The sequence below is a fragment of the Lathyrus oleraceus genome, chromosome 6, assembly GCF_024323335.1.
Source record: "Lathyrus oleraceus cultivar Zhongwan6 chromosome 6, CAAS_Psat_ZW6_1.0, whole genome shotgun sequence".
Lineage (NCBI taxonomy): Eukaryota > Viridiplantae > Streptophyta > Magnoliopsida > Fabales > Fabaceae > Lathyrus > Lathyrus oleraceus.
In genome coordinates, this window is record NC_066584.1 from 253,541,739 (window position 1) to 253,569,063 (window position 27,325).

Below are 27,325 nucleotides of genomic sequence, written 5' to 3' on the forward strand. Positions count from 1 at the left end.
GTTTGCAACCGCGGGAATAATCTCACTCTCTAACAAATAATGAAGAAATCAATTCGATTCATACAATGTCTAACAATTATAAATGGTAATGTGGAAGCACGAAGATCACTAAGAACTTTTCGGTTGAAGCTTGGTTAGGTTACAACAAGGGTCATTTCTAAGGCCATTGAAAATGAGATTGCCGATGCAAAAGAGACATTCACTGTACATTATTTACACATCTCAACTTCGTTCCATTTATTTCTCATTTGAAACCTTCACAACTCTTATTTCACAACTCAATTTTTGTTTTTCACTATTTTTCTTCCAAGCAAGCATTCATTTTTCTTTTCTCTATATTATATATTCTTTTTTCTTTCCTTTCACATCATAATTACAAAACAGATGTTTTTCTTTTTATTTTCAATGCTTGCTCGGTTTTTCAAGAGTTGTGGCACTTACTGATTCTCATTTCCGTTCTCCCCAACTTATTTCTTACTCACCCTAAGTGAATGCTCTTAACTTTTTACGGCAAAAGAACAATAATCAAGATTTTCCGGGTTGTAACAAAAAAGATTTTTGAAATCTCGCTTTATTTCAAGCTGAGATTCAACTGTTTAAGCTCAAAGGGGTTAACGAATACTCTCTCTGCTCACAGGTAAGTTGTATTTGGAACTGGTTGTGCTCGATAGAAAACAAGTGCCTTGATCATTTCTAATTGCTTCCACATTTTCTCAATAATAAAAGACAAAGCATGAATCAAATGAATCAACAAAACTTATTAGAATCCAGCATTTAAGTGTACAATGGAGGTTTCCTCACAATTTGTGGTTTTAAGTCCTAGATGAAACATTCGTTCAATTATGTTGCAAAAAGACAATACTCAATTACAAAAAAGAGTAAAGTTCTAAGTGCATTCTAAAATTCTAGCCGGAGGTAACCATGTACCTTAGCCTTATTCACTTGTTTATTCTTATCATTGCCATCCAAGCTCGGATGCACCTTCATTGGATACTTCTTTGAGGAGCAACCAATCTAGAAGGTATGCCACTCAACCAACCAAAAATTTATTAAAACAAACAAAATTTAAAACAGAATTAATAATATAAACTTCAAAATTTAAATTTGTTCGTGGGGGACAAAACACCCCAAAAGTACAAAGCCAAAATCAAAATACAGAATTCTGGAAATACAATCAAAATAAAACATAACATGAAAAAAATAAAAACTTAGCCCTCCAAGGACTCAGAACCCTCCTCATTACCGGCTTCAGAACTGGTAGCCTCATCATCATCATCACCATCAGCAGCACCACCAGAAGACGCACCAGCACCCGCCCCCTCACCAAACACAGGCCTGTCCACAGGCCAGTTAGCGTTAAGCACAAACTGCTCACGCGTTATCAATGAGTGATCACCGGTGGGGTCACTTCCCTGCAGCTGTAACCGCTGCATAGAATCATGCATGTCGAGCATGGCACGCTGAGTAGCCACCATCCAGTCCCAATTGTAATTGCAGACAGCCTACAGGTAAGGATCGGGTCCGGGAGTAGAAGTACCAGGACCATCAGAAGCCCGGGTACCCTCTGCAGCTGCACTACCTCTAACATTCTTCGCCCTGCAATACTTGGCCACATAACGGTCATCGATGGGTGTCGGGATCCTTACTTGACCCCTATAAGGTAGCCGCACCCTCGCTTGTATGCACAAACTCATGATTAGGCAGGGGAAAGCCAGGGGACAATTCACACGAGCCCCCGACTTTAGCCCGCTTTCAATCACGGACTTAAGCTCATAAGCGATAATCCTCGCCACATCGATCTGGACATTAGTGAGGATAGAGTGTACCAAGTGTGCCACTGGGATCGGCACTGTAGACGTGTGGGACTTTGGTTGGATGTTTGTCAGAACCAATAGCAGGATCAGTTGAGCCAAGGGAGTCATGTCCTCCCTGTGATATCTCATAGGAACCCCAGATGGGTTCAGCTCAACTGATTTCCCTCTTAACAGCAGGGCATCAGAGATCGCATCAATATCCCGGTGAAGCCGCAAGTCTGTGTGGTAGGTGTCTCGCTCCTCGGCTCCCAGTTGGAGCGGTTCACCGAGGACGCGGTTAATAGCATCCCGATCAAAAGCAACTGGACGACCGACCACTCTAGATATCCAAGTAAATGTCCCGTCATCATCAGGAAGTACGTTCGCATAGAACTCCCGCACCGTTGCAATGTCATAATGCTCCAGGGGATTAATTAACCGATCCCATTTTTTTGTGTCAATCAACCCGGCGAATGTTCTGTTCGTGCCTTGAGGGTTAATGATGAATCTCTTCTCCGGTAGAATTTTCCGCTTCTCCAAAGCAATGTATCTTGCCGCTTGCTTCAGCCAGACAAACGGCGCCATTTTGTTGAAATGTAATTTTAAGTGTCGGGTTTTTGTTATCGTATCCACAGGGATTGTGAGATATCACCGCCTTTCGACAGTTGTTTCAATTCTTTGCTTATGGTAACAATGGGGTTTTGGTATTTGTCACGGTATCTTGCATAAAAAGTATAATAGAATGCGGTAAAAGTTTTGGTTTGAATATTTGAGAAATATTGCCAAAGTTAGGGTTCAACGATCACTTTGCATGTATATGTTCGATCAACAAAACTTATAAACTCCTTTAGATGATAAATTATTTCACAAAGTCCTCCCAATGTGTTTATCTCTAACATACATTGTGAGTTTTCCCATTTTGATCCATTGTTTATCTCTAACACAATCTATCAAAATGACAACTTTTTGGTTCAACCTTATGGTGAACAAAATCATTCATTACTATCTCTAGCTAACAAACAAGATTGGATGAAAACCTAGGTTAAGAGTTGGTAAACATCTCTCGATCATAAACCAACACAAAGAGTTTTCAATAAGAACAAAGTTTTCACCATATATTCACCATTAAAGAGTTTACAAATGAAGATCCTTACATTTACACACAAAGCTAATGATCATCTACATCTAACCTTGACAAAATGAAGGACTTAGCTACTCATTTTCATGGTAGCTTGGTCAACAAGTTTCGAAAGAAGGTTGATCAACATCTGGGTCGAATAATCGAGATTGGATGGGAATCCACCTTCTTTTTGTGAAAGATGGTTAAGAGATGAAGAGAAATGGTTTTTAGGTCACAAAAGATCCTTGGAACAATGCTGTAAAAATATATAGAAAAAGTACAAAAGTATGGAAAAATAAGGTATGGCTCCAAAAAGTGGCACTTGCTACTTATAGAGCTGTTACTGGGCTGTCATGCTCACTAGGCGAGCAGAATGGCTCGCCTAGCGAGCCCCTAATTGAGGCACCTGAGGCACCTGCGCCCAGAGAAACAGCCTTTCCCAGACTGTCATGTTCGCTTAGCGAACAAAACCTTCGCCTAGCGAAAGACACGCTTCAACCTTCGCCCCAGTGAGCTTGAGAGGTTTTGCTACTGGAATGCTCGCTGGGAGCTCGCTAATGGCTCGCCTAGCGAGTGAGTGCTGGCTGCATTTTTCACCAAGTCTGGACGTGTTCGCCACACTCCTCGCTGGAAGCTCGCCTAGCGAGTGTGGTGATGTTTGCCTCTGTTGAATACTGCAGCTTTTCGCTGGACGCTCGCCTAGCGAGTCCTTCGCCACAGCCCTCGCCTAGCGAGGAAGCTGATGAATGCTTGTTTTCTTTGATCCCTTTGCCAAATTTCTTGTGTCTTCACTTTCTATTATTTCATGCCTACTTCCTGCACAATAACACACAAATCAAAGGTACCAAGATCGTTTATCATTGAATTGCATTTCATCCAAAACAAAGGTGGTTTTGAACACTTTAGCAAGGAAATGGAGTGAAAGATGCCCATATTTGATAGCTCAAATAAGCACTTTTGGGCATCTAACAGAGTGGAAACGATTGGGAGCTCCGCGGTGGAGGAGTCGTTGGGATATGGTCTCCCATTTAGAAAGAGCGTAGGTTGAAGTGGGGCTGGACAACGGGCCGGGCCGGGCGGTTTCGGGCCCAAAACCCTCACTCAGTCCAACCCACGGTTCAAATATGAAGGTCCATTTCCGCCCAATATCAACACGGTTTGGACGGGTTCGGTTTGTGCGGATTGCGGGTTTGTTTTAGCGGTTTATTCGGGTTAAAAACAAACTTATATATGCAGACTGCAGAGGACAAAACTAAGTAATCCATTTAAAACAAATATTAAAACATAAACACAGTAGTCAAACGAATATTGAGTCAATAGGTCGATCAAACAAAGTGATGTGGCATGAACATTTTTGTCATAAGCCAGCCTCTTGGCAAAATCGCTATAAAAAGAAGTTTCAGATAATATAAGTTATATATTCAAGACCTCTGACAAAGCAAATTCAGTTACACCTTCGCATGAACAAGCTTTAACTTCAAGCATAATAGCAAACAAAGTGATGTTGCAAAACACACAAACCAACTACATAAAGCCCATCAAAGTGTCGTCAAACTTCCAATTCTATTAAGCTATAAAACCATGCATTCAAAAGATTACAATAGAAAATGTTGTTTCATTGCATCACTGAAAAATACGATTGAGGGTTGCCGCCAATCGAACTCCTCCTTGAGCTAATCGCAAACTGATGATAGGCAAACATGATAGAAAGTAATCATCTGCAAGACATTGTTTCATGACAGTCAGAAAATCTAATAAATCTAGTTTTATGCAGAAGTGTTAGAGAGTACTACTAGTACTACCTTCTAGTGTAGCATCTTCAGGGGCGTATTTATATGCGTATTGACAAGCATCCTTAACACCTTCAGATGCATAAACATTTGGACATGTCGTCTCATCAGAACTGCATGCTTCCCAATCTGCCACTTCATCTGACCATGTTTTCTGCATCAGAATAATTTGAGTAAAAAAACTTGTACAACATTATAAAGATGTAGAGAAAATTAAAGTGGTTTTGAATGAAATACCGTGATATTTTTTTGAATGTTCTTGAAGTATTCATCAATGTTATTATCATAGAATCTTTCTTCTGCTCTTTAAATAATGTTAGCATCCCAAACCTAAACGGTACAAAGTTAGTCAGTAAAGTAGATAGTGAAATAGTAGTTTATGATGATGAGAATTGTGATCATGACTGACATGGTGAAAATTTTGTTTCCTTGTGTACCAATGAACATCTATTGTATTTCCTCCTTTGTCTGTGGTAAAACCAGTGTGTAGAGGCTGCAAATTAACCAAACATATAAGGAGTTACCGATTCCGCAACTTTTGAATTAAGATTAGACAACGAAATTTGTTTGAAGTTGTTAGATATACCTGATGGACATCTCCCATATAATGAGCAAGGAAAAGAAGTGCTTGTGTAAGGTTATCTGATATTCCATTGTGAAACAAGAATTTAGTTAGTTGGCATATAAAGAAGAAGAAAAAAATTTAGTTTTCAAAGTCTTGGCAATCCCCTATATGAATGAATGTTTAGATAAATTGGTAAGTGCATCATATCATAAACTTCAAGAGTCATTGAATTTAAATCCATTGATCTATCAAATCCGGCAGGTTGAGATGTCAGATTGTGACATGATATAGTAAACAATGAATCAATAGAATAAGAATGAAAAAGAGACATACTGGCATATTGGAAATTGCAAAGCTTAGGAGGAGTGTCAGCGAAATGCAAAGCAGACGTCCAACGAAGAGCAAACTTGACGCGATCAGCCCATGTACAAACACTTGACAGATCATTATTCGCATAAGTAGGCAGCAACTGTTTCTCAGCATCTGCAGCTGCCTCAGTCAGACGAGCCTGAGCCTGAGCACATAAAGCAGACTGAAAGTTAAACAGGACATCAAGCACAGTAATAAAATGAATTGAATCCTCTACAGTTCAGGGTGTACATTATATACTAATGTAATAGCATTGAAGCTTTAGCACATAGGACTGCATTACTGACAGATGGAAATCCATTGGCAAAAGAGAGAAAACAAAACTCTTATAGCAATGTTATAGCAATAGCAGTTATAGCAGTATACATAGCAGTTATGCATAACAGTAAATAGCAGTAAATAGTAGTTATGCATAGCAGTTATACATAGCAGTAAATAGCAGTTATGCATAAAAGAACAGTATACATAGCAGTATACATAACAAAACAGTATCCACATGAATCCATATTTTTTTTGATAAATAATTAATTTACAAAGTTGAAATCCTTGACACTCAACCCCCCAAATCCACATGAATCCATTAAACTGAAGGACGTGTACTGAAGAATGGCTTAGTTTCGTATCTTGTTTCTATGAATGACAATTATTTAAATATCTCATGTTTTAAATTTCAAATCTAATCATGCATATCCTCATTTTCAACTTATACCATCTCAATGTTTTTTATGACTTTGAAAAATCATGCAATGCACGAGATACCTTCTAAACCAACTAAAACAAAAAGCCAAAGTTGAGGCATATTAGTATAAAAACGCATAAACCTATGCAAATCTTCTAATGCCATAGCAAAATATTACATAGTTTTCAAAACAGTGACTTAACAGTCCCAATTCATATGCAATTCATATTCAAAACAGTGACTTCTCAAAAAAGTGACTTAACTGTCCCAATTCTCAAAACAGTGACTTAACAAGCCCAATTCATATAGCAGTTATATAGCAGTCCCAATTCATATAGCAGTTATATAGCAGTCCCAATTCATATAGCAGTCCTAATTCATATTTCAAAGACACGAAGTTATATAGCAGTCCCAATTCATATAGCAGTTATATAGCAGTCCCAATTCATATAGCAGTTATATAGCAGTCCTAATTCATATAGCAGTCCCAATTCATATTTCAAAGACACGAAGTTATATAGCAGTCCCAATTTATATAGCAGTTATATAGCAGTCCCAATTCATATAGCAGTTATATAGCAGTCCCAGTTCATATAGCAGTCCCAATTCATATTTCAAAGACACGAAGCCAAATACACTTACAATTGCATTGCTCTTGCTCTAAGACTCTTTCCGTGCTACTTTGACGTTGATCCATCTATCCAAATCAAATATCAATAACATCAATAACATCATTAGGTAATACATATTGTTGCCATCAATGTATTAATGTAAAATTTATAAACAATTAATGGAAGGGTTATAATACTGCACTATTTTAAAACCTATTTTGCACACAATAATACATGTAAGACTTAAAAAGAAACATGTAATACTTTTGGTAGAAACATGTAAGACTATGATACCTTATTTGTTTAATTTGCCAAGGCAAGACTAGCCACTGATATGAGAACTGAAATATCACCTGCAACTACAACCAGTTTAATTGTTATTAATAGCGGATTGCAGAAAACCGGATACATGAAATATCAGATAACATAGTAGGAAAAAAACTGACATAAAACTCAATATTTCTAACATAAACCAAAAAAGAAACCGACATAAAACTCAATATTTCAAACAACTAAAAAAGCATAATGTATAGTAGCTTATGTTGCGGGAAAGAGATGAAGAAACAGAGTGAAAACAGAGCAAAATCATGAGTTGTGTCTTTACCTAAGTTCCAAAAATCACGGTTCATGCAGGGGTAGCAAAAGTCACATTCCAGTTTCCAAAGATCAACCCAAAGTAATCAAATATTATGCACAAATCAAGTTTTTAAGTTAGAGAGTTAGAGAGAACAAAGAGATTCATCGAAACAACAACAATATAAGCAAAAAAAACACAAACTCTAATCACCTGTAGAGTGAGAGAACTGGTCCAAAGCCTTTAATCACCTGTAACAACAACAATCATCATAAACCCTAAATTAAAAACCTTAGATTCAGAAACCCTAATTAAAAAATCCTAACTAAGAGTGATTTAACGGAGAGTGTGTGAAACTAAGAGTTACTAACTGGAATGAAAGAGTGAAAGATCTGGAACGAGTGGAGTGAGGGAACGAGAGAGTGAGAGAATATGGAAAGGAAAAACGAGAGTGAGAGAAGTGAGAACAAGAGAAATGACAAAACGCTGTGTTTCGTAGATGGACGGGTCTGGGTACCCGTGGGTCCATTTTTGGTACCCGACCCGTTCTTTTGAACCCCCTGTAACCCGGTTTGGTAACCCGGTTGACCCGTTGGCCCGATCCAACTCGCCCAAATTCTTTTTTTTTTCTGGGTTTCACCGGGTTGGGCCGGGTGGGCGGTTTATGTCCACCCCTAGGTTGAAGATAACTTACGTGAGTTTTGTTGTGGTCTTGAGGAAACCGATTGGGCCTTGGGCCCAATCTTCCTCCAATGTTCTTCCCTACCTTGTGTCTGTTAACACCTCCATAGGTCTGCTACACCACCCTACGTTTGAGCCTGTTTTCCTTCTATCCAAGGCCCATGCTGGATTGGTTTTGAATATATTTAGGATTAGTTTATAATAATTTTAGGATGATTAGGTATAATCATAGGATTAATGTAATGGTGGAATTGCTAGATTAATTTTGATATTTTGATAATTGTTAGATTAATAATTTGCTAATTGTTTAGGATTTTATTTCGATAATTGTTTAGGTGTTAATTTTGTTAATATTTTAGAATTAATATTTTGATAATTGTTTTCTTGAATATTATTCTACTTTGACCTAACACCTAACGTTTAATCTCTCACTTTTAAATTATGCATCTAACACTTAAATTTCGTACCTAACTTTTTACATTCTTGTACCTAACTTCTAACATTTAATTTTTGTCATTTTACTTACTTTGCCATTACTTCACTTTACACCATAATTATGCATCCATCATCATTCTTCACCTCATCTTGAAAATGGACTTAAAATGGAATAGACCTTAAAAATGAAAAAAGATAATAAACCCTAAGTATGGAATGAACAATGGAGTTAGAGATTTCTTGTAGCACCCTTGCATTTGGACTTGGACATGTGTGATTGACCTATATAACTTGGAGTTTCGGAGGACTTGTAATCTTTTATTGCAAGAATGGAGAGCATTCATGGCACTACCTTAGGGATACATGCTTTGTATTTCCATTATCCGATTGTTAGTATAGGACACAATTGCACACACAAGGCTTTCTTTTGGGCTACCTGACAATGAGACCTTTTACTTCCGCGCTCCTTTGTAATTTACATGTACCCCTCCACCCCTTTCAGATGTATTCTTTTACTTGCTTTCTTTATTGTTTCTTATTAGATATCCCTTAGGCATTAGGAACACTCACTCTTTCATAATCAATAAGCAAACCCTTGATCCAACGTTAAGCGGTCTTTTTGCAAATCAAACACAAAAACACAATAAGATATGATTAGGATTGTATGTCACGAGCCTTAAGTGGTAAAGAAGGGATGAGAATGGAGCTTTCCTACACTTGTTCTGAATGCTTCGAACACAAGACGTTTGGCTTGGTAGTTCGAGGTATTAACCTTTATCCATAGTCTTTAGTGCAATCCGAAATCAATAACACCTCTTTTCAAAATCTAAAAACGCATTGAACTCATTCAAACCTTTTGTTTTAGCCTTAGGGAAACACAATCGAAAACCCTTTTTCAAGGTATAAAATTAACAAAACAAACAACATTTCCAACCCACGAACTACGGGGCTCTGGTTTCTCACTTCAAAGTAGGCATACGTAGACACGAGGATCCCAAATCTTGGCGAGCACACTAATTTAAAATCTACCTCCACTCTGCAAACCTTTGGCAAGGAAACATTTCGATAAACAACACTCATTCAAGCGCAAACATCCTAGATGGTTCCCATGGAGTGCCATAGATGTGAGGGGTGTTAATAGCTCCCCCTTGCATAACCGACTTCTGAACCTATTCGTGGTTGCGATGACCATTCTTTTGGGGTTTTCTCGATAATTTCCCTTTCCTTTGGAATAAATAAAAACAGATGGCGACTCTGTATTTTTCGCGTAGTGGCAGGTGGCGACTCTGTTAGGACACCTCCCTAAGAAAGTCAAGCCTAATCTACGTTGCTTCCTCGTGTAGGTGGGTGTTTTATCCTTTTGATTACTTTCCTTATTTATTTCCTTTCACTTTAAATTTTATAATATTCGTTACATGGTTCCATGATCCTATGATACTGAATGGATGACACTTTGATTGCAAGAAGCCTTGTGGGAAAGACTCTCTACCCGAGTCTAGAGTGCAAACTTAAGATAGGAGAGGTTGAGTAGTGTAGTGGTAAATTCATGATCATCAAGCTATGGATAAGCAAGACATCAAATAACAAGAGCCGCCACCGCGCTTTTATTGTTTTCAAGGGAAAAGGGAAAAGTACAAACAAAACCCAATAATAAGAAGTTTTGAAATCAAAACTAATAAAATGCCAGAGATTACAGGTAAGGGGGTTGGTTACACAGAGGGAAGGTGTTAGCACCCAAAGTGTCCTAGGTACTCCTATGGAGCCTTTTTTGTGTGCATATGTGTTTTTGTACAAATTATGTTTGCAAACAAATAGAATGGGGGGATGAGAAAAGAATTCATTAGTTATATTTTTGTGTTTGACAAGACCTTCGAACTTGTGCCTACGTACCAACATAAAAAATGAGGGATCAAAACCTCGTAGTTCGTGGTATTAATTTCAATAAGGATGCATTTCTTTTAACAAAAATTTAAGTTTCAAAGGCACAAAGGCCTAAAACGGTTTGAATGAGTTAGTTCTTTTTGTCTTTTGAAAATTTAAAGTCAAGTATAATTAAGTCTATTTACAAATTTGGTTAAGAGGAGAAGTTTGAAAATGCAATGGCATAAGGCCAAGGTTTCTAATTTGCAATATGGTTTAATTTTAGGAAACAAGCACAAGCAAAAAAGTTTTTTTTTAAAAGGAGGGAGACATTTTGAAATTTAATAAGTGGGGAGAAGATGAAGAGACTAATCCTAAGCATAAATTTAAAAGTTGAGAGTTGAAAAGATCTGACCAATGGGCTGCAATCCAATAGACAAGAATGTCATATAGAAACCCAAATTCCCTTGGACATTAGAATCAAGCAACAAACAATGCATAAAAGATCAACTTGAAGAGAAAGGCATCAAATAAAGATAGCCACATCCAAGCTTAACAACTCCATGATCTCCTTCAAATTTGCCCATATTGCAGATGAATTTCACAATGCATAAGTCACAGGTTCAAAGTAACAGCTTCACAATGATCATATTGCAGATGAACTCAAATGGATCTTCAATGATGTATCATATGAAGTTTCAAATTACAAGCACTTGGTTACATGAAAGCTGGCATTTGCCAAGTCCTTTACATAGGGAGTGTTGCCTAAATTCTAAGTCTAATTGTCTCATATCAAACCAACAGTCCACACAAGATATTTTTTATGGTTTTTTGTTCTTATTATGTACATTAATTGCCAAAGACCACACAAACAAACACAATATACACAAACAAAATATATCACAAAATATGGTCCAAGTGGACAAAGTGAAAATGACATTAACATAAATAATTAGAATTGTATGAATAATGGCAAATGAATAAAGCTTAGAAATTAAATTGCATTGAAAGTAAAGAACTTGAAATTAAATGTTAGTTGTTAATGAGTTAGAAGTTAGTATTGCTTTTGTTTTTAGTCATTCTTTAGAGAACACTCAACCCGCTTATCACAAGCATGGATCCTTGAACCAAGACATCTTCCAAAGGAAGGAAAAAAGGCCAAGTTTTCACACAATACCATTAAAGAGGGGAGACTTACAATCTCACTAACTAGAATGCTATGCCTTTGTGTCAAAATTTAGCGCTATGTTAAGCAATTGTAATTGGACTTATGTAGAAGTCACAACTATTTGAGGTCGGGCAATAGAATTTTGGTGTTAATGCATGTTAGAGACATAGTATGATGAACTATGCTCATGAAACTTACCACACAAAAAAAGAATATGCAGAGTGGGGGACCTAATCTCATCCATACTTTTGTTGATTTTGCAATCAACTAGCTGTAGGATATTGAGATATCATAGGTCCATGATATTGAAGAATAAAGAAGGGGAAATGAGATGAAGAGGGAGGGGGAATGGATTAAACACAAATCGGACAAAGGAGGACTTTTACCAAGTTAAGATCATTCATTCATTTTGGGAGATGGAATGTACATTCCATCAATCCCCTAAATCCAATGATCTTAACCTAACAAAGTCAAATCAACCTTGACCAAGCCCCAACAACACAAGTCAAACTTACAAATTCAATTAAAATAACTCCACACAATTAATTTGGCATTTAAACAATAAAAAATAATAAAAATAATGCATTAAATTAAATATGGTTGGTCAAATTTCTAAAACCTTATCCAAACACCAAAGAAATGGCCATGAGATTTATCATAGGTCAAACAAGGTTAAAGGACCTTGGAGAAAAACTTTCAAATTTTTTGAAAACTTAAAAGTATTTTTAATAATTAAAAATATTCATAAAATCAATTAAATCATGAAAAATATTAATCATGATCCAAAAAAAAATTTTAATTCAGAAAATGAAAGAGGATTTTATTTTAAAAAAAATTGGTGAAACTCTCATACTTTTTGGATTAATATTAAAATTAATATGAATTAATGAAAATCAAAGGAATAAAAATAAAAATCAGATAATTAAAAAAACGTGGACCACTTGATCTCCCTCATTAATTGAGGTGGCATATCAAGTGGTCTGAAACGCGCGTTCCACCAAACACACGAGTCAGCGCGCTGTACCAATGGTAATCACAATGGGCGCTCAGGATTAAAACATGTTAAATTGATCAGATGGCTCTGGACCACGCAACATCATTGGCGGAGCAAAGCGTCGGTCGTCTTCTCAAGCGGCCTTGGCCGGACTGGTCTACTCATCACCATCACCTCAATTTTAACTAACTCCAAATATATAGAGAGATTCGTGGAGTTGAATTTTGAGGTGTGTCAACTGAGTTTCTTCGATTTGACCTCAAAGCAACTCAATCTTCTTGCCTACATTGGTAGGACTTCAGACAACCAAGGATCCAAGAGAATTGATGAGTATTAAGAGAGAATCAAAGAGAAGAAAAATCTGGAAAATTAACTTCAATGCTGTGCAGAAATGGATCTCTCTTGCTTCAATACGTGTTTGATCTTGCTTATGGAGCTTGTGGAAGTGGCTTAAGAACAATGCAAAGTTTTGGATCCTGGAGTTTTTGAATCTCCAAACAGTGAGATTCAAACTCAAATTTCAAATGAAAATTTTCAGGTTTTCCTTTGAATTAAGAGGGTTTGAAATGTTGGGGGCAAAGCTGGTGCGCAAGGTCCTTTGAGTTGATGCATTGGACCTCTATTTATAGCCATGAGAAGTGTTATTTGCACACTTGAAAAAATCTCCAAATTTGGTAATACAATGCACATGCTTGCATGGGTGTGTACAGGCCTATGAAGCAATCCAATTAGGTCCATAATCAACTGAAACGGGGTCTGCATGAAGCTTGAATTGGAAGGCAAAGTTATTTGGACATTTGGATCATGAATCTTGCCAACCGATACAAGCCTGTTTATTCCATGCACAGACCTATCAAACTTAGTCCAAAATGAATGCATTAGGACTCTTTAGAAAGCTTAGATCAAGAGGAACAACTCTTATGTTGAACACTTTTCCATTTGGAACTTGTATCATGGTGAATTTTGAGGTGGAAGTTTGGAAATTTCAACATGTCAAAATATTTTCTAAGTGTCAAGTCACATATTCAATTATTCCACCTTGCTTAACTTTTTATGTGAGCTCCAAATGAGAAATGTGTATTCACCAAAGTTGTCTCTATTTCAAATACCTTCAAAATTCTCACCAATTTGACATCATTTGGATTTGGGATGAATGAATTATGCATTTTTGAAGTTGAGGAAAATCACTTGTTCAATGGTATTGATCCAAAATGACCTATAATGTATCCTCATATCACATTCTCATAAAAGTTGATTTAGCTATATCTCCAAACATCAAAGTTTAAGTAGACATCTTGAATTTGATTGTGCAACTTTGAAATCTTTCATCTCATAAAAATTGAGCAAGTTATGGCCTTGGGAAGTTGACTTTCAAATTAGGGTTTAGACAAAATGACCTATAATGTTTCAACATAGAAAATGACTTTCCAAGCAAAATTAGCCCTAGACCTCAACACGAAAGTTGTTTTAAATGTCATTTAGAGTAACGTTTCTCTTGGAATAATTTCCATATGACGCAAATTGTAGGATATATGGTCTAGGGAGACCCAATTTTTATTAGATGAATTCATCTGGCCAACCACCATCAACCAACTTGCTAACTTGAAATTCTCTTGACTTTTTAGGCTCATGGTAGATCATATATGCATAATATGATGAATTTTGAAGTTTCCCTTTAGAAATTTGATCAATTGATGAAGAAGCTTGTTGAAGAAGTTACTCAAGATACTCAGATGAACTAGGGTTTACAAGGCAAACCAACCCCAAACTCTTGAAGAATACTTGATCAAAATGACATGTAGAGATCATTGGGACTCATATATGATGCTTAGAGCCATTGTGGATCATTCCTTGGTTGTACTTTTAGCAATGAGGGTCTTAAACCCTAGATGTGAACTTGATAGATCAAAGGTGATCATGCCCTACCTACAAAAGAGTTAGGCAAATGTAAAGACATATTTTTGGCATTTTGGTTAGTAAAATGATAATATACAAGTATGATAGAATCAAATGGTGCTTGGTGATCTCTCCCAAAATAAACCCAATGAAAGAGGGGTAGGGAGGATGCCAAGTTATGATCCCAATGCTAATGCATATGATGAGATTGTGTAATACCCCAATTTTGACCCTAAGATCCCTCATGTAATTCCATCATAAGCATTAGCATTGAGATCATACCTTGGCATCCTCCTTACCACTTTTCATTGGGTTTGTTTTGAGAGAGATCACCAAGCACTTTGTGGTTATATCATACTTGTATTTTATCATTTCACTAACCAAAATACCAAAAATATGTCTTTGTATTTGCCTAACTCTTTTGTAAGTAGGGCATGATCTCATTGATTCATCAAAATCACATCTAGGGTTTGAGACCCTCATGAACAAAGAACAACCAAGAATTGATTCATTAATTGTTATGAACATCATATATGAGTCCCAATGATCTCTACATGTTATATTGATCAAGTTTTCTTCAAGAGTTTGAGGGTGATTTGCCTTGGAAACGCTAGTTTGACTGGGTATCTTGAGTAACTTCTCCAACAAGCTATCTCACCAATTGATCAAATTTCTCAAGGGACACTTCAAATTTCATCATCTTATTCATATATGATCTACCATGATCCATGACAGTCAAGAGAATTGGAAATTAGCAAGTTGGTTGATGGTGGTTGGCGAGATGAATTCATCTATTCAAAACTAGGTCTCCCTAGACCCTATCTCCTACAATTTTCAGCATATGAAAATGATTCCAAGAGAAAACTTACTCTAAATGACATTCCAAACAAATTTAATGTTGAGACCTAGAGCTAGTTTTTCTTGGAAAATCATTTTCTATGTTGAAACATTATAGGTCATTTTCTCTAAACCCTAATTTGAAAGTCAACTTCCCAAGGCCATAACTTGCTCAATTTTTATGAGATTAAAGATTTCCAAGTTGCACAATCAAATTCAATTTGTTGACTTCAACTTTGATGTTTTGAGTGGGAGCTAATTCAACTTTTTTGAGCATGTGATATGAGGCTACATTATAGGTCACTTTTGACTTATACCATTGATCAAGTGATTTTTCCAAACTTCAAAAATGCATAACTCTATTATTTCAAATCCAAATTACATGAAATTGGTGACCATTTCGAAGGTCTTTGAGAGATCTACAACTTTGAAGAAGACACGTTTCTCATTTGAAGCTCATAGAAAAAGTTAAGCAAGGTAGAATATTGAGACATATGGCTTGACACTTAGAAAAAATTTGATATGTCAAAAATTGCCAAACTTCCACCTCAAATTTCTCCAAGTTACAAGCTTTAAATGAAAAAGTGTTGAACATGAACGTTGTTCCTATTAATCTCACCTTTCCAAAGAGCTCAAATTCATTCATTTTGGACAAGAAATGCATAGGATGTGCATGGCTTAAATAAGGTGACATCACTTGGCAAGGATCAAGATTCAAACATCAATGTGCATTTGCCTTGCAACCCAAGCTTACTTCAGAACATCTGATATTCAATTATGGACCTCAAACAATCATTTCATGGGCCTATGCGCGCCCATGCACCATTGCATCACCATTTGCCAAAATTTGAAAATGAATGTGAGTGTGCAATTATCAACCATTTCAGCTATAAATAGAGCTTCAATTGCTCAGAATTTCACACACCTTGGCTCCATCTTTCATCCCCCATTTCAAACCCTCACTTCTCAAAGGATAAGCCTGAAAAATTCTCTTGAATTTGAGCTTGAATCTCCACTATTTTGGAATTCAATTCTCCAGGAATCCATAGCTTTTTAACCATTCAATCCTTCTCCTACAAGCAAGTGGAGTGAGACCAAGAACAAGCAAGATCAAGATCCATAGAATCCAGACCTACATTGAAGGTATTCTCCAGAAATTTTGAACTCTTCGATTCTCTTAAACTCTTGCTCAATTCCATTGATTCTTTGGTTGTCTGAAGTTCTACCAATGTAGGCAAGAAGTTTAAGTTGCTTTGAGGTCAAATCGAAGCAACTCAGTTCATGTACCTCAAATTTCAATTCCATATATCTCTCAATATACTTGGAATTGGAATGAATGGAGGTCAGATTCGAGCTCAGTGCCATTTTTTCTTCAAGATCATGTCCTTGTTTTTCATTATGGTGATGGTTCATGGTGGACTAGTCCGGTGAGGTCCACCGGAGAAGATGATTGGAGCTCTGGCTCCGACGATGAGTTGGCTAGCATCTGAACCACTGGATCCATGTGTTTTGTTCTAATCTCGTGCGTCCCTTTTGATTACCACATTTGCCACGCGTTGACTAAGGTCCATGGTGGATAGTACGCTAGGGACCATCTGATCTGCCACCTCAATTATTGAGGGAGATCTGATGGTCCACGTAATTTAGATTTTCTGAATTTTTATTTTAATTGCATTTTCTTCAATAATTCATATTAAATTCAATATTGATCCAAAAAATATGGGACTTTCACAAAAAATTTCAAATATTTTTTGTATCATTATTAATATTTTTCATGAATTAATTTATTTTGCATTTTTTTTAATTGTTTAAAAATATTTTTAAATGTCCAAAAATTATGAAAATTTTTCTCCAAGGTCCTTTGACCTTGTTTGACCTATGATAAATCTCATGGCCATTTATTTGGTGTTTTGATGAGATTTTAGGAATTGGACAAAACATATTTGATTTAAATGCATTATTTTATTATTTTTAATCAAATAAATGCCAATTAATTTTGTTGGCCATTTGTATTGACTTGTTTGAGTTTGCTTATTATTGTTGGGTCTTGGTCAAGGTTGATTTGACTTTGTCAAATTAATGTCATTGGATTTAGGGGATTGATGGAATTTACATTCCATCTCCCAAAATGAATAAATGATATTAATTTGGTAAAAGTCCTCTTTTGACCAATTTGTGATTTCATTCATCCCCTTCCCACTTCATCTCATTCCCCTTCTTAATTCATTCATTCCATTTGGCATATGACATCTCAAAGTCCTAATGCTAGTTGATTGAAAAATTGACATGAGTATGAATGAGATTAGGCCACGCCTTTTGCATATTTTGTGTGTGTGGTATGTTTCATGAGCATACTTCATAATACTATGTCTCCAACATACATTAACACCAAAATTCTATTGCCCAACCTCAAATAGTTGTGACTTCTACATAAGTCCAATTACGATTGCTTAACATAGCACTAAATTTGTGACATAAAAGGCATAAGCATTCTAGTTAGTAAGATTGTAAGTCTCCCCTATTTCATGGTATTATGTGGAAACTTGGCCTTCTTTCCTTTCTTTGGAATATGTTTTGGTTCAAGGATCCATGCTTGTGATAAGTGGGTTGAGTGTTCTCCAAAGGATGTCTTGAAATGAAAAGCAAAAGCAAAACAAAACTAACTTCTAACCTATTAACTACTAATTTTTAACTTCAAGCCTTTACTTTAATGCAATTTACTTTTAGCACTTTATTTCATTTGCCATTGTTCATATCATTCTAATTGTTTATGTTAATGTAATTTTCACTTTGTCCATTTAGACCATATCGTGTGATATATTTTGTTTGTATATATACTTTACATGTTTGTGTGGTCTTTGACCATTAATGTACATAATAACAACAAAAACCCTAAAAAACTTTTGAGTGGACTGTTGGCTTGATCTTGAGCAAATGGACTTAGAATCTAGGCAACCTCATATGCTAATAGACTTGGCCAATACCAACTTGTTGAAGAACCAAGTGCTTGCAATTTGAAATTCATCTGATACATCTTTGAAGATCTCTAAGATTCATTTGCAACATGATCATGGTGTAGCTGTTATTTTAAACCTGTGACTTTTGGAATTTATTTGTTGCATGGGCTATTTTGAAGAAGATCATGAAATGGATAAGCTTGGATGAGGCCATCTTTATTTGATGCCTTGCTATTCAAGATTATATAATTGTGCATTTGTATGATTGTTTGATTCTAAAAGTCCAAGGGAATTCTGGGTTTCTATTGGCATACTTGTCTATTGGATTGCTACACATTTGGCAAGATCTTTTCAACTCTAAACTTTTAAATTTTGTGCATAGGGTAGTCTCTTCATCTTCTCCCCATTTCTTTAATTTCAAAATCTCTCCCTCCGTTTTTCAAAATCTTCTTTGTGTGAACTACTTTTGTTTTAAACTTTGACCACTTTTTTGCAAAAAAGATAGAAACTTTGGCCTTATGCCATTGCATTTTCAAACTTATTTTCTTAAATCAAACTTGTAAATAAACTTAACTATACTTGACTTAAACTTTCAAAAAAGCCAAAAAAATAACTAACTCATTCAAACCATTTTTAGGCCTTTGTGCCTTTCAAACTTAAATTTTGTTAAAAACAATGCATCCATTTTGAAATTTGTATCAAGAACTACAAGGTTTTGATCCCTCATTTTTATGTTGGTACGTAGACACAAGACCGAAGGTCTTGTCAAACATAAAAATATAATTAATGAATTCTTTTCTCATCCCCCCATTCTATTTGCTTGTAAACATCACTTTGTACAAAATACATATGCACACAAAAGGGCTCCCTAGGAGTACCTAGGACACTTTGGGTGCTAGCACCATCCCTCTGTGTAACCAACCCCCTTACCTGTGATCTCTGACTTTTATTAGTTTTTATTTGAAAACTTTTTACTTTTTTGGGTTTTGTTCGTACTTTTTCCCTTTTCCCTTGGAAACAATAAAAGCGCGGTGGCGACTCTTGTTAATTGATCTCTAGCTCGTCAATAGTTTGTTGATCATGAATTTCCCGCTACATAAATTAAGTGGCGACTCTGCTGGGGAGTAGTCTCCAGTGGGTTTAGCCTACTTTTTGTGTGAATATATTTGTATATATGTGATGTTTGTATATGTATGTGTGATATAATTTGCTTGTTATGCTTGGTGATCTCTGAGTGGTGAGATAAGTTCTAACTCGAACTTGAGTGCAATTAAGATAGGAGGATGGTATAGTCATGTTCGACTTGTGTGGAGTAGTCCTTAACAAGTTGGCTTGAGATCCATCTGCTCAATGGAGACTTCTTTGGATTTGGAAATGTCACACAAGTATTTGCGGTTAGGCATTACTATCTCTAATTGGGTCTGAGAAGCTGAGGACCTTAGAACACTTAACCCATCTTGGCTTATTTAGGACGTAGTGCGGAAACTGTTCAAGTGTAGACTTGATAACAGTTGTTACACGATACTACACTCATACGGGTTTCTCTTGAGAATATTATGGGTCGATGAGTCAGTCATCTTAACCTGTAATATCCGATAGATGGAATTAAGACTCTGGGAACTTTTTAGAACATGATCTACAGGTTTTTATCCTTAGTTCACTCCTTTGGGATGGGTCTTACCCAGACTCCATGCTCGTGACTTGCAACAAACCCTTGATTCTTGGTTGATCCAATCAAGTCTTGTCAATATCAATGGAACTTGGGTGTTGATAAGGTGAAAACCATAATCCACCAAAATGGATGATTGATCTTGACAATGACTTGATTCATCCCTTGACCTTTGTTTTCCTTGTGTGTGATCCCTTATTTGTGGTTGTTGCATTCATGCATTCATGCGCATCATAACATTCATCACACGAAAGTTTCAAGGAACTAAGGTATCATTTGCAAATATTTGCAGACCATGGATTATCGACGAAGGAACACTAAGAAGTACAGTTGCAGATGTCCCGATTTGAAAGAGTTAAGGAAGCTAGCATCTTTTGTATTATATCCCTTTGACTTCAAACAACGTCATGGGAAGCTTTTATCCATCTTGTCTGCTGATGTAGTTGAAGGACTCTTGAGTGTATTGGTGCAGTTCTATGATCCTCTCTACCATTGTTTCACTTTTCCAGATTTTCAGCTCGTGCCTACCTTGGAGGAGTATTCTCATCTCTTGGGGATACCTGTTTCTAGTAGAGTGCCTTTTAGTGGATTGGAGGAGATTCCCCGATCTAGTATTATTGCTGAAGCTCTTCACTTGAAGAAGTCTGAGATAGAGGCTCATTGGGTGAAGAAAGGAGGGTTATTTGGGTTGCCATATGTTTTCCTCATCAAGGAAGCTACCACTTTTTCTTAAGCTGGCAATATGGATTCTTTTGAAGCTATCTTTTTGTTGCTCATCTATGGATTAGCTTTGTTCCCTAACATTGATGGTTTTGTTGATGTTAACGCCATTAGACTTTTCTTGATTGGGAATCATGTGCCTACTTTGTTGGGTGATACGTATTTCTCTTTGCATCTAAGGAATTCTAAAGGTGGTGGAACGATTATTTGTTGCATTCCTCTTCTGTAAAAGTGGTTTACTTCGCACTTGCCTTAGACCCCTGTTTTTGTGGAGAACAAACAATGTCTACGGTGGTCTCAGAGACTTATGTCTCTCACTAATGATGATATAGTTTGGTATGACCCATCTTTAAGCAATTTGGAGATTATTGATAGCTGTGGTGAATTCTCTAATGTGCCTCTCATTGGTACACAAGGAGGAATTAACTACAACCCTGCTTTGGCTCGTTGTCAACTTGGGTTCCCCTTGAGAGACAAACCTAATAATATATTGTTAAAAGGTCTTTTCTATCAAGAGGGTAAAGATCCCAAAAATTTGAAGCAGAAGATCGTGCATGCTTGGCATAATTTGCATAGGAAAGGAAGATCCGAGCTTGGTCCACGCAATTGTGTAGCTTTGGAAGCTTACACTCTTTGGGTGAAGAAGAGAGCTATGGAGTTGAAGATGCCTTATCCTTGTGAAAGACCTATGTCTATGGTTGTGGTTGAGCCATTAACTCTCCCTAACCAATATGTAGAGGAGTTGGAAGATACGCTCATCAAGATGAAGCAAGAGAAGAATATGTGGGAAGAGCGTTTCCGTGCTTTGAGCAAGAAGCATGAAGAGTTGCAGTTGGAATCTAAGGACAAAGATGCACTGATTGAGCTACTTGAAGACCGAGTGACGAAGAGACAGAGAGAGCCAGAGGTTTCATCTTCTAGCATGCCTTAGGCTTCCGTTGCTTGGAAGAAGATTGTTGACCAACTTGTCCTCGAGAAGACTTAGATGAAGGCTTCTTTTGAGACCGAGATTCGTCGCATTCGAAGGAAGTACGCGCCTTCAGCCAGATCTTCTGACATTGTTATTAGGGATCCTTAGGATGACTAGTCTCCTTTTCTCTTGTATCTTTTTATTTTGGTTTCTGAAATTGTACTCAGTGTAATCCTTCCAATTTATATAAATGAAAAGATATTTTTGGTCATATCAAATTGTTGCAATTGCCATTTAAATATTATATATTTGCAAATGATATAGTAAGTTCCTTGGAAATAAAAAAATAATCAAGCATTGCATTTCATGCATCATTTGCATAAGCAGGTTTTTGCCAGGTGTCTGATTAGTATTTCTTCTGTGTGTCGCATTACGCGAAAAACCGGCGGGAAGACGAAAACAACAGAGCCGCCACCATGCGTTATTTATCCCAAAAGAGGGAAAGGAAACGCTCGAAGTAAACCTGGAAAAGACATGGTCTCGTGACCAGAGAGAGATGGGATCGGGAGTCGGTTATGCGAAGGGAAGGTATTAGCACCCCTACGCATCCGTCGTACTCGACGGGATCCACGCACAAAAGGAAGGATAAAGGTTGCTAAAAACTGCTCAAACAAACACCACACATGGCTGAAAGAGACACAAGAAAGACAAAAGAAACTAACTCGGCAGGATATCGCATCCTGGGCCTACGTAGTCTGTCAGGCACAGACATCAGAGTCGACGTAGTTCGGGACAGGGGAAACGTGCTCGCTAGGATGTCGCATCCTATGCATACGTATCTTCTCGGACTAAAGAAGAATCAGAGCACTCGTAGCTCGGCTAACGCACGCCAAACAAAACCACACGGGAAACCGACTGCCAATCGCTGGACTTACGTCAGACTCCACACAAACGGGCAAACATGGAAACCGAATGCCAATCGCTGGACTTACATCAGACTCCGAACCAACAAACACACACACACAGGAAACCAACTGCCAATTGCTGGACTTATGTCGGACTCCAAACAAAGAAACAAGGCACAGGAAACCGACTGCCAATCGCTGGACTTACGTCAGACTCCAAACACACACCAAGGGGTTGCAAAAGAAAAAGGGCGCCCGGAGAGATCAGCTCCTCTCCTGCCTACGTACCTCATCTGGTATGAGGATCAGGGCGACGTAGTTCCCCTACGCAGGGAAAAAGGACTAGCCTAACCAGAAACTGGGAAATGACATACTAGAAGGGAGACTAACTCGAGCCTAATAGTTATCATGTAAATTCACCATGGTCCTAGGTTAAGGTTTCTATCTAACTTGCACAGGGAGCAAGCTATCCTAAACGGCACAGGCAAAGCAATCATACACACAATTAGCACACACTATATACAAACAAAGTGGGCTCATACAAGGTTAGGCTGTGAAACACAAGCCAACTGGAATCGGGTGTAATTAGCTCTTAACCCTAACATTGAGAGTTAGGGTGAAGCAGATGAAATGGAGATGAGGGGTGTGCCTCATAGCTCTTATCCCTGGCCTGGGAGAGCTTTAGACAAATGAAAGTGTGGGAGTTCAGAAAGTTGGAACTCTTCTCCACATGTGACTGACTCAACAAAGATCTTGGGGTTAATATCCACAATGCATCAACACAAGGTGTGTGAGCAAAGGGATGACACACTGAATAGCAAGAGATGGATTGCACATCTCTTTTATCTGCCAATTGCCTCATAGAGGTCTTTTCCTGCTTGGCACAAAGATAAACCAACACAAGCATTGCCTCTTAAGGAGGACTTCAGACAGGTGCCTGCCCAAGTAACAGGACAGGTCTTCCAGACTACATGAAGTCAGTGAGTTATACCTCAAATGGTTAAGCAACCAAGCAAAAGCAAAAGCAAGTTCAAAAGAACTTAAGCAACTTATGTACCTGAAAAAAATCTAACTCAATCAGTATACAAGTCAATCAATCAAACAGACAGTTCACACAATCAGACAAACAAGCAAGCAAGGCAACAGTGCAAGGCCACAAGCCCATGTGCACAACACAAATGACTTGGCATCAACCTACAAAACAACTCAAGATTAGTCAACATCAACCAATTAGTCAACTCAAGAAAGTGAATCAATCCCATTATGGCCATGTGCTTCTTGACCTGAAATCAAAGCTCAACTGTGAGTCACAAACCACTAGGTCAAGGCCTAGGGTCAAATATGGGGAAATAATTCAAAACAGAACATGGAATTCAACATGAATTAACCTTAATCAATTAATAACATAATCCAAAAGGTCTAATATCAATAGCATCAACCAAATTCATTTCATAAACCAATCATGGCAAGGTATGCAAGTTGAAAGCACATTGAGACAACAGAATAAACAAATGCACATTAATTCAAAAATGATTCAATTAATCTCAAGAAAATTCATGGCTAAACAGAACAAACAACATGATCAACACACAAAAAATTAGGTCAATTGGACCACAATAGGCATGGTAATCAAATTGTATAAGGCAAGGCAATCAAAACAAGCTCAAATGGGACACAACTTGATACATCAACATAGCACAAGCCTAAAACAGAAATGGTAATTGATAAAAACTTCAAACCAAAGCCAAGACAACCTTTAACATGTCTAGAAAGAGTATGCAAAGTTTCACATTCATAGGATAAAGCACAAGCATTTCACAAACAATTGAAATTCAAGACACTTCAAAAGTTCACAAATGACCATCCAGAAAGAAATATCTCAATCAAATCAGAAATGATTCCAACAAATTCACAAAAAATCATGAGCATTCACAACATCCATAAGGAGCATCATACAAAAAATCAAGACATTTGGAAATCATTAGGCATGGCAAACAAATTAATCAAGTTGAGCAAGCAAAGGTGTGACACACATTGTCACACCTACATTCACATGATCATAACTCAGCAATGGTAATTGATAAAAATGCAAACTCAACACCAAAATGTCCAGCATGAAGTCTAGTTTAAGCATGTCAAATTTCATAAGTATTGGATAAACAACCATCATTTCACAAAAGATATGATAAGGCAAGGTCAAGATAACATGTATGTGCACAAACCCTAGGCAAACTAATTTTCCAGCCAAGCACAATTTATGCAAAAATAATCAAAACAAACTAGAAACAAAATTTGATCTAATGCAAAAATCCTCATATTATTTGGAGCATTTATCAAGTATTTATGAATTTTAGAAGTGAGAGAAAAAATAAAAAAATGCATGTAAAGTATGTATGAACATGTGGAGGGAAATGAGATAAAATGAAATGCCATTTGAATAAATGTCCTGGCCAGGAATCGAATAGAGGCGAATTTCAAACTGAAGCGCGCCTTGCTGCAAAACGCAGCGCTTCATTTATGACGTGGCCAAGTGAACCAATCAGGCGCATGCATGGATCCTACACGCACCAATCAAAACCAAGCAATTCGCAAACACATGCAGACTCTGAAAACTCATGCTAAATGGATCAAACGCGCGCCTGGGAATGTTCTTCATTATATTCAAACACATTCATCATGAACAGTACACTCTCAAGAACAATTTTCTCAGATTTTCAAAACAAGCATATCAATGGATAGATCTTTCAACGCTCAACACGAATCCATGCATGGCTTAACCTAATTCTAACTAACATGAACAAATCGAAGCAAACAAGTTTCACATGTGAATCTTCAAATCATCATAACTAACTCAATTCTACATGGATTTCTATGAAGCAAAGCTCAGATTAACCAGTGCTCAAAGATCTACAAAACTAGCATAAGCAATTTAAGAATGGAGAGATGCGATTTCTGACCTCTTGAAGAAGACAGAATTGGAATAGCTTGATTCAGGCCTTGCTATGCTCAAACAGATCTTCCAAAGTGTTTGTGGAGTTGATTGGATGAAGAATGAAGGCTTAATCGTGCTTGATCCTTGCAAAATCAGATTTCACCATTGTTGAATGCAAGCTTCGAGCTGCTTCAAATCGGCATGAATTGTTATGGTTCTTGCTTCAAACATGCTCCATAATCCTTCGAGATGATGATTTGATCAATGGATGATGAAGTTATGTGAAGAAAATTGAAGAACAAAATGAGAGAAAACTTTGTGATTTTTTCTAGATCTGAAAATTCTGATTGTGATTATGCAGAAACAGTTATGCTTAGCCCTTTATACTCCCTCCTAATCATGTTGTTAATCACACTTAAGCCTTTTGTAATTGGATTAGGGAAATGAGAGTGTAAATGCAAATTTGCCATTTCACCCTTATGCATGGAATTTGAATGGAACAGTACACGAATTAGGGCTTGAATTCACTTGAAATTCTGTTTGGAAGCCAATGCAAGTGTTGGAATGTGAAAACAATGAACCAAATTCAAACTTGAATTTTTCCCTCCAAAATCAAGTGATTTTCCAAAAAATTATGTGATGAGAATTCATGAAATGCAATGCATGATTTGGTAAGCAGAGGTCAAAACAAGAATAATGCAAAAAGAACCACTCCATTTGGCCTTTTGGTTTGAAAGTTATGCATGTTTGAAGTTCAAGTCACACTTGGCCATGATTGATCCATATCTCTTTAACCACACATGAGAAATCCATGATCTTGGACTTTTTGGAAATGGGAGAGAAATATCTTCAACTTTCATGTTGGACACAATTTCATTTGAAGCTTTCTTGATGATGTAATCTTGAGGAGAAAACCTTTCCATTTTTGGCAATTTCAAATTACAGGTCACCTACTATTTTTGGAAAGTTTTCATCTGACTTCAAATTCTTCACTGTTGATATTTGAAATGTCAAATGAGACTTATTCACACATGAATGAGGCATCTCTAACCATCTCCCACCTTCAAATCCATGGTTGAGCTGACAGTTGACTTCTGTTGACTTTTTAGGGTTTCAGATGAATTGATCATTGACTGATGAGCTTTGAACATCCAATGCTTGGCCAATCCACTTCAAAATGATCCTTGGATCTTATGAACTCATTGAGCCAACCCTAGGGCTTTGATTCCATGAGAAATGCACTTGCTTGCTTGCATAACTGAATCTCCTAACCAGTCTGACTGATGACATGTGATGGACTATGCAAATGTTAATGACCTAAAATGAAAATGTATGTCCAAATGGGAGGTGCAAATTTGAGGTGCTACAGCTGCCCCTATTCAATCAACTGGGAACCTGAACGGATGAGAGCAACGGCTGTCAGACCTTCAGGGTAAACAGGGATTGAATACCAAAGAACCGTAGAAATTTGCACTCTGCGGGGATCCAAGAAATGAAATTCACCAACGGAAGCTTCCACTGGGATTTGATATTTGTCACTGAATCAGTCAAGATGTCTACCAACGACTCCACTGGGGATTTTGATTTTTTTTCTTCAAAAAAAGGAACCACATCCAGACATCGAAAGACGATGAATGGGAACGAAGAAATCACAACTAGACGCCAACGAACGACTAGGAAAAACTCGACGTTTACCGAAACCAACGGAGAGGTGACCAGACATCAACAGATGACTAGAAAGAAAGGAATACAACCATACGCCAACGGACGAATGGGAAAAACTCAACGTTTATCGAAACCAACGGAGAGGTGACCAGACATCAACGGATGACTGGAAAGAAAGGAATACAACCATACGCC

General features: G+C 37.2%; 2 protein-coding genes and 1 long non-coding RNA gene across 4 annotated transcripts; all 3 read right to left on the reverse strand.

Annotated features, from left to right (window-relative positions):
- Nucleotides 1-4,340: 4,340 nt before the first annotated feature.
- Nucleotides 4,341-5,345, reverse strand: LOC127093179 (endonuclease 4). 2 transcript variants are annotated; one of them, XM_051032080.1, is made up of 5 exons: nt 5,290-5,339; nt 5,113-5,171; nt 4,941-5,005; nt 4,716-4,857; nt 4,341-4,631 (listed from the first exon to the last, which is right to left on the reverse strand). In XM_051032080.1, exons 1-5 carry the CDS (start codon nt 5,298-5,300, stop codon nt 4,537-4,539), a joined length of 372 nt encoding a protein of 123 aa, XP_050888037.1. In that variant the 5' UTR covers nt 5,301-5,339; the 3' UTR covers nt 4,341-4,536. The 2 variants fall into 2 exon arrangements, 1 of the variants encoding a protein (XP_050888037.1); XR_007792445.1 differs by having other exon boundaries at nt 4,352-4,631; nt 4,941-5,196; nt 5,290-5,345.
- A 68-nt stretch (nt 5,346-5,413) lies between these two features.
- LOC127095007 (endonuclease 4-like) lies at nt 5,414-6,436 on the reverse strand. The gene is made up of 2 exons (XM_051033759.1): nt 6,397-6,436; nt 5,414-5,850 (listed from the first exon to the last, which is right to left on the reverse strand). The coding sequence occupies exons 1-2, from the start codon at nt 6,434-6,436 to the stop codon at nt 5,414-5,416; spliced, it is 477 nt and encodes a 158-aa protein (XP_050889716.1).
- Nucleotides 6,437-6,529: 93 nt separating this feature from the next.
- LOC127096730 (uncharacterized) lies at nt 6,530-8,085 on the reverse strand. The gene is made up of 3 exons (XR_007792787.1): nt 7,532-8,085; nt 7,222-7,286; nt 6,530-7,013 (listed from the first exon to the last, which is right to left on the reverse strand). It is a non-coding gene; the product is annotated as an uncharacterized LOC127096730 (long non-coding RNA).
- Nucleotides 8,086-27,325: the final 19,240 nt, after the last annotated feature.

What these genes read in the sequence shown, in the direction of transcription:
- LOC127095007 (XM_051033759.1), bottom strand. Translation starts at nt 6,436, where the DNA reads ATGCCTCAACTTTGGCTTTTTGTTTTAGTTGGTTTAGAAG. An exon ending in TGTTTTAGTTGGTTTAGAAG is followed by an intron (nt 5,851 to 6,396) that starts GTATCTCGTGCA and finishes CCTGAACTGTAG; the next exon opens with AGGATTCAATTCATTTTATT.
- LOC127093179 (XM_051032080.1), bottom strand. An exon ending in GGAAACAAAATTTTCACCAT is followed by an intron (nt 5,006 to 5,112) that starts GTCAGTCATGAT and finishes TTATTTAAAGAG; the next exon opens with CAGAAGAAAGATTCTATGAT. An exon ending in ACATTCAAAAAAATATCACG is followed by an intron (nt 4,858 to 4,940) that starts GTATTTCATTCA and finishes ATTCTGATGCAG; the next exon opens with AAAACATGGTCAGATGAAGT.